General features: G+C 37.0%; 1 protein-coding gene and 2 non-coding genes across 3 annotated transcripts in view; all 3 read left to right on the forward strand.

The window, feature by feature from the left end:
• Positions 1 to 16323, forward strand: part of WDR43 (WD repeat domain 43) — a 58324-nt gene that overhangs the window by 28266 nt on the left and 13735 nt on the right. Inside the window, exons 8-12 of the mRNA XM_064295176.1 lie at positions 578 to 749; positions 2304 to 2390; positions 3245 to 3376; positions 4141 to 4272; positions 11555 to 11641. Of these exons, the coding sequence (XP_064151246.1) occupies positions 578 to 749; positions 2304 to 2390; positions 3245 to 3376; positions 4141 to 4272; positions 11555 to 11641 (610 nt within the window). The remainder of the gene's footprint in view (positions 1 to 577; positions 750 to 2303; positions 2391 to 3244; positions 3377 to 4140; positions 4273 to 11554; positions 11642 to 16323) is intronic.
• On the forward strand, positions 2823 to 2898 carry LOC111751198 (small nucleolar RNA SNORD53/SNORD92). Its single transcript, XR_002786296.1, has one exon. It is a non-coding gene; the product is annotated as a small nucleolar RNA SNORD53/SNORD92 (small nucleolar RNA).
• Positions 3649 to 3725, forward strand: LOC111751201 (small nucleolar RNA SNORD53/SNORD92). Its single transcript, XR_002786298.1, has one exon. It is a non-coding gene; the product is annotated as a small nucleolar RNA SNORD53/SNORD92 (small nucleolar RNA).

The raw sequence follows: 16323 nt of genomic DNA on the forward strand, positions 1-16323 counted from the left end.
TATCTGGTTACAAGAATTTCAAAGGTTTTAGAGACAGAGGGGAAAGATCGTTGTCGAGAAGTGTCATTGAAGAACAAGGAGCATATGCGTCCAAGGCCCCAGGCACAAAGGGTATGGTGGAAAAACAGCTACAACTTGTTAGGGTTACCAGGGTGAATCAGGATGGAGCAAGAAGGTGCAATGACTGCATTCAAGAGGTTGTGATGAGGCTTTTGGGAGGTAGGAGCAATAGGAGATGGCTGGTTGGAATAGGGCAGATACAGAGCCAAACTGTGTCCGAAGCTCAGGGTCATGAGAGGGGACTTGGGAACCTAGGCTTCTCGAGGGGTCTGACAAAATGGGATGGAAGAGTAGATGGATGTCAAGGCAGATTTTGGTGGTGAAGTTTTGAGTGTTGGTGGGTATGAGGAGCAGGGGAAGTCTTGATCAGGAATGCTAGTGGTCTGAGGACCCTGGTCAGTTTTGAAGGAAGGGTAGTGGCTGGAGGAGGTAGTCCCATCTTGTGACTTGATGCCAGCTTCACAGAATTAGTATGAGATGTTCTGATTTCAAATTCTCTGATTTTTTTCATTTCTAGATTCTGTAAAAAACCTTTGACTTCAAACTGCACAATTCAGATAGCAACATCTGGGAAAGGCAAGAAATCTACACCAAAACCCATCCCTATTCTAGCAGCTGGTTTTTGCTCAGACAAAATATCCCTGTTGCTTGTATATGGCAGTTGGTTTCAACCCACCATTGAGCGAGTGGTACGTAGATGCTACTCTGAAGTAAAACAATATAGCATCAAAATGTCCATGGAAAAGAATGATTTGAAAATGGTTATTTGGTCTGCTTAGTGGAACACTGAAAAAGAAATAGTGTATTTTCCTTTAATAAGAGGACCTTTCATGGGGTGGTTTGATTTCTGAGAACTCTATTTATATTTTCTTTAGTGCTGTATATCCAGAATAATTGTTTTAACATTTAGTCAGTATAAAAGAAAAATACTTTGAGAAGTTTTACACATTTTTTTTTTTGGTATTAAGTCCTCAAAGTCTGATGTATTTTACACTTAAAATCCATCGCAGTTTGGACTAGCCACATTTCAGACGCTCAGCAGCCATATGTGCCTCTAGTGGTCAGCATGGGTATAACTTCTGTGAGAACTTGGTCCAGTTACACAAAAGGAAACCTTTGAATAAAAGAACCCTTAGTAGTAGCACTCATTGAGTTTTCTAAGTGGTAATACAATGGGCAGTGCAGTGATTTAATGTTTTTTAATACAATGTTTCTTTAAAGGCTTTCAGTGAGTTATCATGAGCATGTCTAATAGCAGATGATTTCTGAAGCATGCATTTATATTAGTAAAACCCTCAGGGAGACTGAGTAGAATATCACATGTCCAAGCAAACTCTGGTTGAATTAAAAAAAAAAAAAAAAACTTATTAAAAAAAAAATTTATTAATACATACACCGGTTGCCGTTGAGTCTATTCCAACTCATAGCAACCCCATAGAACAGAGTAGAAATGCCCCCATAGAGTTTCCAAGGAGCACCTGGTGGATTCAAACTGCTGATCTTTTGGTTAGCAGCTGTAGCACTTAATCACTATGCCACCAGGGTTCCCTATTAATGTGTAGATATGGTTTAACCAAAAAAAGGAGAAATGCATAAGGTGTGTGAAATATAAGCCTCCATTCCATATGTTACCTGTTTGTTTGGTATCCCTTCACTGATACTGGTTGTTCATACGGGCATACAGAATTACGTATAACCTTAAACCATAAATAGATACATACATTGCTGCATCTGGCTTTTGTTCCCCCATTTAATATGTCTTCGAGGGCATTCCTGTCAGGACCTGCCTCAGAGCATTTTGTTAGTCAGCACTACTGTCTTTGATTGCTTTTGGAAAAGATAGCAGTGGCAAGTTTTAGGGTAGGACCTTTTTTTTGTGTGTATGCACAGATTATTTTTTATACGGGTGATTTCTTAACTGATAGATTTCTTTTGGAACCTGTTACATTTGAAAAATCTGTTGATCTTTTAAAACTTTAAATGTGAAAAATTTAAGAAATTCATAACTGAAGATAATAAATGTTGTGCCCCGTGTCTTTAGAGTTTACTTGTTCTCTTCAACTGCCATCAATCTGCCTGGTGATCGTGGCCAACAGTTTTGTGTTGAAGCCTTCCATATATTTTTCTTTTTGGTAAAAATGCACGGTTGGTCATCTGTTTTTCATTTTATTTTTATTCCCAGTTGCTTTATTTGACACACTTCTTTTTCATCCCTCCTCTTTCTCTTAAAAATGTATTCCCAGGCTTTAAACTCCAAAGAACCTCATGTGTGTTTAGTAAGAGATGTTTCAAACTGCTGGGCCCCAAAAGTAGAAACTGCCATAACAAAGGTAAGTGCATTGCAGATTCGAAGTTGAGAAAAAAGAGATTTGAGTTCTTTACATTTAGTTACATGAAATGTGTTTGTAATTGGCATAGTCTGAGTTGTGTCAAGGAAGTATAAAGGAACAAAGTCCTTCCCTATTTCCTGACTCATTTGAGTTGTGAATCATACTTATATACACATTCAAGTAACATGCTTTGGACTTACTCAGGTAAATTTGTTTTTAAGAAATTATTATCATTATTTTTTAAATCAATTTCAGTACTTAGTTTGATGGAGAGGGATCCTGTATTTCAGGGTTGAAATTAAACCATGATGGGTCCGGAATTTACCGTTAAATGTAAGAACAGCGTCATGGTGCTCTATTTTGAATATAACTTTGCCACTACATGTAGATCTTGTATGTTTGGAAGTTTGTTGAGAAAAGGAAAGCCAAGACATGCTGTGATGACATCCACGTGGTTTCGCTTCTGGCTGAGTTTCAGTGATGACACTTCTCTTGGCTGTCTGAGCATTTCTGGCAGTTAGATTACTGGAGATAGTCAGAAAGTGTGCAACTGCACGGTCTAGTAGTTTTTAAACCAGAATGCCCTTGTATAATCTGTAGACCCCCCTGCCCCCTGGATTTTACTCTTAAGTGGTATTTTAAGCTTTAAAACTATGAACTTTCAGATTATCATTTTAAAACTTAATTACCAAATTCAATTAAAATTTATCTTTAATTCATGTTATATTGTTAATTATTTTGAGTTTTTCAATAGAAAAAGCTTTCAGAAGCTGTCAGTTTTCTCACTGAGGGTAAATCTTGGGAAGACTAAGGCATAATTTCCTTTGGCATACCCCTGCCATCCTGTTTCACAGGTGAGAACACCAGTGATGAATTCTGAAGTAAAAGTTCTGGTGCCTGGGATTCCTGGCCATCGTGCAGCGGTCAAGCCCGTTACTCCACAAGCTGAGGAATTAGAAAGCAAGAGGAAATTAGGGGAAAAGGAGGTAATGCAGTGGCTGTGCTCAAATATTTGAGTTTAAAATGTAAGAGTACCTGAGAGATTATGACAAATATATCGGGTAGATCCAAAGTTGGAATTTTAGAAATGTAGTTGAGATTACTCCTGCCCTCTTTTATCCCTGGCGTTGTAGGTTCTGAAATTCCAGACTGTAACCTTTGGAGAAGACAGAACTTTTATTAATTGAAGAGGGTGCTTTTCTGGCCATTTGTTAATAGTTAGCTGAATAACATGTAATTGAGTAAGTGAAGCCAGGACTTGCCGTGATGACTTTCACTGGGTTTTACATGTTGCTGAGTTCCAATGATGCCATTTTTTCTTGGTTGTCTGAGTTTTCCTGGCTGGTTTAGCCCTTGTTGATCTTTAGAAGTCGTCATCATTGTAGTGTCTAAAAGGGACTTATAGACCTCTTTCTCAGCTCCGAAAACATCCCTGTACGTATGTATGTAGAGTCCTCTTTTTCATCACCCTTTACATTGTCTACGCTTGTCTAAGAAATCTAGAATTTCAGTGTTTTATCATTAGAGGAAGATGGTTCTGTTCTAAAGCTGATTTTAAATGTCCTACTTTTTGGGTAGAGGAGGCTCAGGGATAATTCCGCCATTCTTAAATTATTCCTCAATTGCTTGTTGTCTCTGAGAAATAGACACAAAGTAATTTGAACAAACTGCTTTAGGCCTTGTCTGTCTAATCAATCTACCTGAATAATAGGGTGCAGTCAGTATTGACCGGATCATTTCTGTTCTGTAGGTTAGCATTGAAGAACGCCTGGGAGCAATGGATATAGATTCAAAAAAAGGAAAAGATGACCTCCCACAGATGAATAGTTTTCCAGTTCTTCTTACACAGGGCTTAGAAAGTAATGATTTTGAAATGTTAAATGTAAGTATTATGGTAGCTTTTTAAGGGATGAAATATGATTAATTTTTCTTACAAAGTGATTGATTTTATCATATTTATAGAGTGAATAGTCATGTTGTATAGCTGTTTTGAATTTAATGTTTCATGAATTTAGTCAAATATATATCACTTGGTGGCACTATGCAGACAGTCACCAACCTACAAAGGGATTGTGTTGGTTTAATTTAAACCTGGAATGCATTTTCTCATAGAAATATTGTTCTGAATGGTTATTAGGTTCTTAGGCTTAACCCACAAAGCCTTTATAAACATAGTGTAGCTGAACTATGATACTCAGCATTCTAGATCACAATTTATATTTTTTTCTGTAGGAAAATGCGTTCCTGAGTTTTTACTCTGGATTCCAGAAACTTATTTCCCCCTGGCCGTGAAGGGGGCAGTGAGGTGGAACCTTGGCAATGGGTAGGAGGTTTGGGGGAAAGGTTCAAGAGGGTTGGGGGTGATGTTGTGAAGTATTTAGAGGTAAAAGTAATAGAAACTTTGTATAGGGAAAGGGATTTATAATTTCTATGTTTGTAAGTTGGTGACTGCTTGTATGAAGTTACTTAATTCTGTTCTCTTAAATTCCAGAATTTGACAGTTGTTTGTATAACAAATTTAAGTGTAAAAACAGTTGAGTTTAAGCACTATCTGATCAGAGTAAAAGCATTTATATTTCTTAAGTGCACTTATTTTAGTGATTTATAGCAGAATTATTGCGCCGCTTGGTATAGATATGACTTTAATATTATACATAACCCATGAATAGTGTCTTTCTAATTTATATTTTGATCCAAATGAGAATATTTTATGTATTTTGGAAGACAGATTTTAATTTACCATTGCACTAGAAACCTAGATGAGGATTTGGTGAAAAATAAAGAAGTGCTAGAAAGCAATTGACCATGTTTTTGAAATGTAATATAACCTATATGTCATCATTAGCAATTGAGCTATGCTTTGAAGCCTTTTTCCTTAGTAGATAAAAGTGAATCAGTTACCAATTTTTTTCTTTTTTTGACTTTATTAAGAAAAATTTTAAAACAGAAGAATAGTACAGTGGTCCCATAAATCAGTCACCCAGGTTCACCAGTTATCAGCACTAGCCAATCTTACTTCATCTGCCCACATACCTCCCGCCCTTACCACTCCCAGACTGTGGTGAAGCAAATCCCAGACATATCATTTCATAAAATATAGATTACCCAGTAAGCAAGGTAAGCACGTACTCAGGGCATCAGCAAAACAGGGACATCAGTTGTCCAAAACAAAGACCCATAGATGCCAAGCAAACAGGACACAAGGAAAAGTGAGTGCTGCGGTAGAAGGAACTGGCAAGGCAGTAAATGAATTGATACCAGCTCCAGTGAGTGAGAATGTGCCAGCAGGAAATAAAGTTCACGCAGGGTCATGAGGGTGCCCATGGGCAAGGTTGTTTAAGCTATGAGGCCCCTACCACTTCAACACCTTTGTTGGGATCTGTCTCCTACAGTCCCCTCCCATGTAATTGAAACTGGTTATCAGTGGGTTTCTTGGGAGCATACTATTTCTTTTTGGTAAACAGGAGGTGTGGGTGTGGAATATTCTTTTTGTAGAAAATACGGTATATAGTAAAAATATTACTACCCAGCATACACTAAAAATGTTATAATTCTGTTTACTTCATTCCACTAAAATGACATACACCAGGTTTGCGTTTGATCACTAATATTGTAGTTGCATTTAAAAAGAAGTCACGTCATGGGTAGCTAAGAGAGAGACACACACACACACAAAAAACACATCCTGTTCAAATGCGGGAGTAAGCAGAGGAAGGGGCAGCACAGATTATCAATGCTTAGGGCCCTCGTGTGCCTTAATCTGGCCCTGCGTTTCATCCATAAATACATCCCTGTTAATTCTGCAGATATCAACTCCTTTTTAAAATAAAATGAAAATTCATTATCATGCCTAAAAAAATACAGTAATTTCTTAAAATCATCAAATATCCAGTTAGCGTTTCAGTTTCCCTGATTGCCTAATGAACTTTTACAGGTTTTATTTTTGCATAGTTCAAAACAGGAGCCCAATAGGGAGTGCACAAAATATTTGGATGATATGCCTCGTTCTTCTCTTTCTTTTTGCAGTTTCTGTTTTGGAGAAGCTAGATTATTTGCCCTGTAGAGATTCGCATATTCTGAACTTTGCCTACTGCATCTCTGATGCCGTTTAACATGTTCTGTCTTGTCATATTTCCTGTACACTGTTAGATCTAGAAGCTTGAAATTCAGGTTGGAATATTTTTGGCAAGAATGCTTATAGATGTGCACTTCTGTCAGGAGCTCTGACGTTCTCTTCTTTGTGATATTAGCAGCAGCTGACGATCATTGCCTAGACTCGTAATTTGAGTTTGCAAAGTGGTCTTTTTCTGTTATCCTGAGGTACACTTTGTTTATGAAATGCAGGATTAGTAAATGCTTTATTCTTGCCCTTTATTTACCAGATTTCAGAAAACTTGTTCCTTAGCATCCGCCATAGAAGGCCAATGACTTTTTCTTTGTGACATTATGAACACATGGATTTAAACATTTTATTTCATGTGTTTTCAGTTTACCATTGCCAGTTGATTTTAAGCATAGTAAAAATTATCTAAAATCATTTTGTTTAAAATAAAACTGCTTATGTTTAAAAAGTAGGTGAGCATTGGAAAGGAAAGAGGGAGGGGAATTAAATCCACTGTGCTTAGAAATTAATTGCACGTATTTATTGATATGTATTCCACGGTCCCAGAGTTTTCTAAGAATGCAAAGTATTAATTTATATGTTCATTTCAGTTAATAAGTACAGTTAGAGTATGGTAAACCCAAAATGGAATAGCTCCATAGAAGTTTATTTTTCCTTGTAATAATTCAGTATCGTTTGACGGACAAGTGAAATACTCTTTACAAAAGCACATCTTAAATTGTAGAACATCATACGTGTAAGACTGTCATTCATTAGTAAGGAGTTTAAGGTGGTTTGTTTTGTTAATTAGGTAGAAGTAATTTGAAACTAGTTGAATGCTAAAAAAAATTGTGTGCTGCAAAAGACCTCGAAAAGTTAGTGTGAAGAGCTTAAAATAACACCCTTAAAAGAAAGTATGATGATATTTCCATAGTGTATAACCTAGGAGATTGTGCAGCTACACATTCTGCATTCCCCTTTAAAGAGAAAAAGGCCAGTAAAAAAATGTTAAATATTTTTTTTCCCTAAAAATAATCTTCCCTTATTCTCAAAAGGTGGCTTTTGAGGTTACGTAAGCTATAATAAGAGGACATTAAAATAGGAACAAGCGAGTAAAATGAGCAATTGCAGGGATACAACATGGGACCAGAAGTGAGGTTAAGAATGTCTACCATAAAAAACTTGACATTAAAATTTCTGGCATTAGGAAGGTAGAATTTTGACCCTATAGCTTATGCGAAAAGAGAAGCCTAGTCGTTTATGTAATTCTTAGTATCCGTGAGACAAGATGATTTTACATTTATCTTTAAAAAGTATTTAAATTATTACATTTTTTAAAAAATTCCATTTACGGTAGTACTAAAAAACACCTAGGATAAAACTAAAAAAAGATGCCTATACCTCTGCAAAAACAATGTTGAGAGAACTTAAATGAAGACCTAAACAAATAGAGAGTTAAACCATGTTAATGCATTAGAATATTCAGTATTGTTAAGATGAGAAATTCTCCCCAAACTAATCAAAATTCCAGTAGCCTTCTTAGTAGAAATTGACAAACTGACCCTAAAATTTGTATGGAAATGCAAAAAGACATGACGTAACCAAAGTGGTTATAAAATGGAACAAAGAGGACTTATTCTACTTCATTTCAAGATAAAGCTGTAATAATTAATAAGTTTGATATTGGTTAAAAAAAATTAGGTGTAGATTAAGGGACTAGAGTCCAGAAGTAGTTGCTGATTTTCAGCAACGATGCCAGGGCGAGTCAGTGGAGGGGGGAAGCAAAGTCTTTTCAAGGATTAGTGGATTAGTACTGGACCACCTGAATATGCATATGGAGAAAAATGAATTTCAACTCTTACCTCACACTGCATGTAGAAATCAGTTCAAAGTACACTAGACCTAAACATGAAACCCGAAACTACAAAGCTTCTAGAAGAAAACAGGAGAAATCTGCATGACCTTGGATGGGGAAAGGTTTCTTAGATATATCACAAAGAGCATGAAACATTAAAGAAAAAAGTGGTTGGTTGAACTTCATCAAAATTAAAAAACTCTGCTCTTGAAACAACCCTGTTCAGAGAATGAAAAGACAAGCCACAGACTGGGGGAAAAATCAGACAAAGATTTGTTTCCAAAATATGTAAGAACTCTTAAAACAGCACGTATTTTTTAAAAAATGGTGAAAGATTTGAAACAGACATTTCACATAAGAATTTGAATGGCTGGTAAGCACATGTAAAGGCACTGTATATCATTAATCCACAGAAATGGAAATTATCACTACAGGGAGATAATTGTATACCGATTATAGATTGGTTAAAATGAAAAAGACTAGTAAAGATGTGGAATAACTTGAAACTCTCAAGTTAAACATAAAAAACCCACTAGCTGTCCAGTCAATTCCAAATCGTAGCCACCCTGTAAGAAAGAGTAGAACTGCCCCATAGAGTTTCCAAGGCTCTAAATCTTTATGGAAACCAGACTGCCATATCTGCAGAACAGCTGTTGGGTTTGAACCTCTGACCTTTTGGTTAGCTGAGTGCTTTAACCACTGCCCACCAGGACTCCTCCAAGTTAAGCATACACCTACCATGAGACCTAGCCATTTGAGGTAATAAACGTATGTTCAGTCAAAGACTTAACACATACATGTTTATAACAGCTTTGTAATAGCCCAGAGCTGAAAAGAACCCATATGTCCCTCAGCAGGTGAATGGATAAACCAGTTGTTAGCTTAGCAATATAAGGAATGGATTTTTGATACACCAATAACATAGATGAATCCCAGAATTATAATTCTGTGAGAAAGAAACCAGACAAAAAAACGTACATGCTATATGATTCCATTTATTTAAAAATTCTAGAAAATGCAAGCCAGCATATAGTTCAGTGGTTGCCTGGGGATGGAGGGTAGAAGGAGAGATGAATTGTAAAGGGGACTAAGGAGACTTAAGTGTAATGGAACGCTTATTTTTATAGTAGTGTTTGTTTCTTGGATGTATATGTATGCCAGGCTGATCAAACTGTGCACTTTACAAAAAAAAAAAAAAAACCAAAAAGCAAACACAGTGCTGTTGAGTCGATTCCGACTCATAGTGACCCTACAGGACAGAGTAGAACTGCCCCATAGAGTTTCCAAGGAGCGCCTGGTGGATCTGAACCGCCGACCTACTGGTTAGCAGCTGTAGCACTTAACCATTACGCCACCAGTGTGCTGTTTATTATGTTTCAGTTAAACTGCAATAAAGTTGTAAAAGAAAAAAACCCATTCTCAGCATTATCTTCTTGGTAGTTATAACTGTGGCTTATAGAATTTCTTTAAATATGTCCTCAACAAAATTCAAGCAGTGCTGCTGGTTTGGGGTAACCTTTGTTTTAATTTTAAAATTTGAAAGTTGTTACCAAAGAGCCTCAGTCTTTAGTGGGCATAAGAATTACCCGAAAACTTGTTAAAAATTATTCTGCCCTCCAGTTTGGAATAACTTTTGAATAGCCAGACCACGTGTATTCTTATTTGCCTGTCCTTTTTTTCACCTGCTATCTTAGTGTAGTTATTAACAGGATTGCTTTCATTCTCAGAAGTGACCCAGTTTAGATGACAAATTGTATCATTACTTTTAGAGTATTAGAAGGTTTCACAGAATAAACATCTTTTAAACCTTCAGTCCTCCTCATATTTCTTAACCAAGCTTTTGGTGTAAATAATGGGTAGCAACAAGTTTAAGATTGTATTCATTGGCCCAAAATGCTGCTACTCTACTTGCCCATGTAAGACAGCGAAGCCTCGTGATGGGGTGCACATGTCGTATCTCAAAGTAATTTGTAGACTAGTTAAGATGGAATATTTCCTATAGCTTCTACATCATTGGAATTTTATGATAACTGATATGATAAAGAGGATTTGAGGAATATTTAATATTCTCAAACACCTTCTGAATTTTTAAAGTTATGATTAGCATATTTTGCGTTGCATCTTGTGTTCTGATTATTTGAAAATGAAAAACTTAGGTTAATTGAGGCTATCAAATTAAAATAGTCCATCTCCCAGTTTCCCAGTAATTGTGTATAATTTTTTTTTTTTTTTTTGCTTAAGAAACTATGTACTTCCTAACTATATAAGTGATACTTCTTAAATAGTACTTGATTTTTTGGGAGAGTATTAGTGTAAAGATATTTTTATAAGCAAATGAAAGCTATAGGGAATTGTGAAAGGATAGGTTAGAAACTAACTCTGTATTTTTGCCCTTCAGCAATCTGGTGCTTGTGTCCTGTTCTGTCTTACACCAACAACCAAAACAAAACATTCACCATCAGGGGAGTCCCTCTAGGAACAAAACATTTTGGAAGAATATTTAAAAGTATTTAAGAGGAAAGAGATGGGGGATCAGGATTTTTGAGACCTGAAGGGGTTCCTGTTTTGTACCCTGTCCTGTAGATGAAACATCTAGGATCTGGAGAAGTTGAGCAGCCACTACAGGGAGATGCAGGTCCAAAGTGTCAGGATCAGGACTCATCTGCTTTGCCTCCATTTTTCTAACCTGGGCTTGACCCTGCGTTTCCCTCATAGATTCTCCCCTAAAGGCAAAGCAGTTTTGATTCAGACTTTGACTGTATGGTCTTTTGAATGGTTTAAAATTTTGTCAAAAAGGTGACGCTTTGTTTTAAAAGGTTTGTTGTTTTTTAAGTATGTGTTTGCCCCATACTTGTCTCTAATGTCATAAAACGAAGATTTGGAAACTTCAGTTTTCTAAAGTGTATGTATCTGTACTTAAATGTCTGGAGGTGTTCTTTTGTGTTTTGAACAAAATTTTGGTTCATAAAACATTAGAATTTATAGAGAAGAAACCTGTTTATTGAAGTAAATTTTTTATAACTGAAGGCCGTACCATAAGGCATAACATTGTCCACTCAGATTCAGTCCCTCCCACTTTTGCTGGCTAAAATCGAGTTGGTAGTTTTATTGTCTTGGTCTCTTTAACCATTTTTACAGACATTTTTCCTTGTGATATCATTAGCTTCCGAGTATGCCCATCTTTATACTTCTTTTATTTTCCTGCAGAAAGTACTGCAAACTAGGAATGTAAACCTAATAAAGAAGACCGTGTTAAGGATGCCCTTGCATGCTGTTATTCCCTTGTTGCAAGAGGTAACTGCTTTTTTCATTTTGAAGTTCTAATACTATATATGTAGAAGAAAATTCAGTATTTTAGAGAATTGGATTTATAATATGTAAGTAGCATGGCATTTAGAGAGTGAATAACTGGGAAGAACTTGTAAGTACTTTAGAAAGAATAGTAAGTTGATGAATTCCTTAGGCAGTGAAAGGAAATGTCATTGGCATATTTTTTATTTTAAATAAATGACTTTGGCATTTTATTTTTATTCCACTAGTATGTGTGAGTTTCCCTGAAAGGCACTTGGAGTATTAAAGTGAGCCATAGAGTGCTTTACGTGCAGGATGTCATCTTCACGAGGACGATTGTTCCAGAAATCCCAGTGTAGAACCCAGATTTTCATGTTGGTTTTTCTCATTATGTCCTGCAAAGTACCCTGACCTAACGTGAAAAGTTCTTTTGTGTGCTTTGCTTATTCTTTTTTTTTAGTAACTTTTATTGAGCTTCAAGTGAACGTTTACAAATCAAGTCAAACTGTCACATATAAGTTTATATACACCTTACTCCGTACTCCCACTTGCTCTCCCCCTAATGAGTCAGCCCTTCCAGTCTCTCCTTTCGTGACAATTTTGCCAGCTTCCAACTCTCGCCATCCTCCCATCCCACCTCCAGACAGGAGATGCCAACACAGCCTCAAGTGTCCACCTGATACAGATAGCTCACTCTTCATCAGCATCTCTCTCCTACCCACTGTCCAGTCCCTTTCATGTCTGATGAGTTGTCTTCGGGAATGGTTCCTGTCCTGGGCCAGCAGAAGGTTTGGGGACCATGACCGCCAGGATTCCTCTAGTCTCAGTCAGACCATTAAGTATGGTCTTTTTGTGCGAATTTGGGGTCTGCATCCCACTGATCTCCTGCTCCCTCAGGGGTTCTCTGTTGTGCTCCCTGTCAGGGCAGTCATCGGTTGTGGCTGGGCACCAACTAGTTCTTCTGGTCTCAGGATGATGTAGGTCTCTGGTTCATGTGGCCCTTTCTGTCTCTTGGGCTCTTAGTTATCGTGTGACCTTGGTGTTCTTCATTCTCCTTTGCTCCAGGTGGGTTGAGACCAATTGATGCGTCTTAGATGGCTGCTTGTTAGCATTTAAGACCCCAGACGCCACATTTCAAAGTGGGATGCAGAATGTTTTCATAATAGAATTATTTTGCCAATTGACTTAGAAGTTCCTTTAAACCATGGTTCCCAAACCCCCGCCCTTGCTCCACTGACCTTTGAAGTATTCAGTTTATCCCGGAAACTTCTTTGCTTTTGGTCCAGTCCAGTTGAGCTGACCTTCCATGTATTGAGTATTGCCCTTCCCTTCACCTAAAGTACTTCTTATCTACTAACTCATCAGTAAAAAACCCTCTCTCACCCTCCCTCGCTTCCCCCCTCATAACCACAAAAGTATGTGTTCTTCTCAGTTTATACTATTTCTCAAGAACTTATAATAGTGGTCTTATACAATATTTGTCCTTTTGCCTCTGACTAATTTCGCTCAGCATAATGCCTTCCAGGTTCCTCCGTGTTATGAAATGTTTCACAGATTCGTCACTGTTCTTTATCGATGCGTAGTGTTCCATTGTGTGAATATACCACAATTTATTCATCCATTCATCCGTTGATGGACACCTTGGTTGCTTCCAGCTTTTTGCTATTGTAAACAGAGCTGCAGTAAACATGGGTGTGCATATATCTGTTCGTGTAAAGGCTCTTATTTCTCTAGGGTATATTCCGAGGAGTGGGATTTCTGGGTTGTATGATAGTTCTATTTCTAACTGTTTAAGATAGCGCCAGATAGATTTCCAAAGTGGTTGTACCATTTGACATTCCCACCAGCAGTGTATAAGAGTTCCAATCTCTCCGCAGCCTCTCCAGCATTTATTATTTTGTGTTTTTTGGATTAATGCCAGCCTTGTTGGAGTGAGATGGAATCTCATCGTAGTTTTAATCTGCATTTCTCTAATGGCTAATGATCGAGAGCATTTTGTCATGTATCTGTTAGCTGCCTGAATATCTTCTTTAGTGAAGTGCGTGTTCATATCCTTTGCCCACTTCTTGATTGGGTTGCTTGTCTTTTTTGGTTGAGTTTTGACAGAATCGTATAGATTTTAGAGATCAGGCGCTGGTCGGAGATGTCATAGCTGAAAATTCTTTCCCAGTCAGTAGGTGGTCTTTTTACTCTTTTGGTGAAGTCTTTAGATGAGCATAGGTGTTTGATTTTTAGGAGCTCCCAGTTATCTGGTTTCTCTTCATCATTTTTGGTAATGTTTTGTATTCTGTTAATGCCTTGTATTAGGGCTCCTAACGTTGTCCCTATTTTTTCTTGCATGATCTTTATTGTTTTAGTCTTTGTGTTTAGGTCTTTGATCCACTTGGAGTTAGTTTTTGTGCATGGTGTGAGGTATGGGTCCTGTTTCATTTTTTTGCAAATGGATATCCAGTTATGCCAGCACCATTTGTTAAAAAGACTATCTTTTCCCCAATTAACTGACACTGGGCCTTTGTCAAATATCAGCTGCTCATATGTGGATGGATTTATATCTGGGTTCTCAATTCTGTTCCGTTGGTCTATGTGTCTGTTGTTGTACCAGTACCAGGCTATTTTGACTACTGTGGCTGTATAATAGGTTCTGAAATCAGGTAGAGTGAGGCCTCGCACTTTCTTCTTCTTTTTCAGTAATGCTTTGCTTATCCGGGGCTTCTTTCCCTTCCATATGAAGTTGGTGATTTGTTTCTCCATCACATTAAAAAATGTCATTGGAATTTGGATCGGAAGTGCATTGTATGTATAGATGGCTTTTGGTAGCATAGACATCTTTACTATGTTAAGTCGTCCTATCCATGAGCAAGGTATGTTTTTCCACTTAAGTAGGTTCTTTTTAGTTTCTTGTAGTAGTACTTTGTAGTTTTCTTTGTATAGGTCTTTTACATCCTTGGTAAGATTTATTCCTAAGTATTTTATCTTCTTGGGGGCTACTGTGAATGGTGTTGATTTGGCGATTTCCTCTTCGATGTTCTTTTTGTTGATGTAGAGGATTCCAAGTGATTTTTGTATGTTTATCTTATAACCTGAGACTTTGCCAAACTCTTCTATTAGTTTCAGTAGTTTTCTGGAGGATTCCTTAGGGTTTTCTGTTTATAAGATCATGTCATCTGCAAATAGAGATAATTTTACTTCCTCCTTGCCAATCCAGATGCCCTTTATTTCTTTGTCTAGCCTAATTGCTCTGTCTAGGACCTCTAGCACAATGTTGAATAAGAGCGGTGATAAAGGGCATCCTTATCTGGTTCCCATTCTCAAGGGAAATGCTTTCAGGCTCTCTCCATTTAGAGTGATGTTGGCTGTTGGCTTTGTGTAAAAAAAAAAATTATTATGCTGAGGAATTTTCCTTCAATTCCTATTTTGGAGAGCGTTTTTATCATAAATGGGTGTTGGACTTTGTCAAATGCCTTTTCTGCATCAATTGATAAGAACATGTGGTTTTTGTGTTTTGTTTTATTTATATGGTGGATTACATTAATGGTTTTTCTGATATTAAACCAGCCTTGCATACCTGGTATAAATCCCACTTGGTCATGGTGGATTAATTCTTTGATATGTTGTTGAATTCTATTGGCTAGAATTTTGTTGAGGATTTTTGCATCTATGTTCATGAGGGATATAGGTCTGTAATTTTGTTTTTTTGTGAAGTCTTTACCTCGTTTTGGTATCAGGGAAATGGTGGCTTCATAGAATGAGTTAGGTAGTATTCAGTCATTTTCTATGCTTTGAAATACCTTTAGTAGTAGTGGTGTTAACTCCTCTCTGAAAGTTTGGTAGAACTCTGCAGTAAAGCCATCCGGGCCAGGGCTATTTTTTGTTGGGAGTTTTTTGATTACCGTTTCAATCTCTTTTTTTTTGTTATGGGTCTATTTAGCTTTTCTACTTCTGATTGTGTTAGTTTAGGTAGGTAGTGTTTTTCTAGGAATTCATCCATTTCTTCTAGGTTTGCAAATTTGTTAGAGTACAATTTTTTATAATAATCTGATATGATTTTTTTAATTTCAGTTGGGTCTGTTGTGATGTGGCCCATCTCGTTTCTTACTCAGGTTATTTGTTTCCTTTCCTGTATTTCTTTAGTCAGTCTGGGCAATGGTTTATCAATTTTGTTATTTTTTTCAAAGAACCAGCTTTTACAATTGTTTTTCTGTTCCCTAATTCATTTAGTTCAGCTCTAATTTTGATTGTATGTTTTCTTCTGGTGCCTGATGGATTCTTTTGTTGCTCACTTTCTATTTGTTCAAGGTGTAGGGACATTTCTCTGATTTTGGCTCTTTCTTCTTTTTGTATATGTGCATTTATTGATATAAATTGGCCTCTGAGCACTGCTTTTGCTGTGTCCCGGAGGTTTTGATAGGAAGTATTTTCATTCTCGTTGCATTCTATGAATTTCCTTATTCCCTCCTTGATGTCTTCCATAACCTAGTCTTTTTTCAGGTGGGTGTTGTTCAGTTTCCAAGTATTTGATCTCTTTTCCCTAATTTTTCTGTTGTTGATTTCCACTTTTATGGCCTTGTGGTCTGAGAAGATGCTTTGTAATATTTTGAGGTTTTGGATTCTGCAAAGGTTTGTTTTATGACCTAATATGTGGTCTATTCTAGAGAATGTGCCATGTGCACTAGAACAAAAAGTAT

The sequence above is a fragment of the Loxodonta africana genome, chromosome 12, assembly GCF_030014295.1.
Source record: "Loxodonta africana isolate mLoxAfr1 chromosome 12, mLoxAfr1.hap2, whole genome shotgun sequence".
NCBI classification, from domain to species: domain Eukaryota; kingdom Metazoa; phylum Chordata; class Mammalia; order Proboscidea; family Elephantidae; genus Loxodonta; species Loxodonta africana.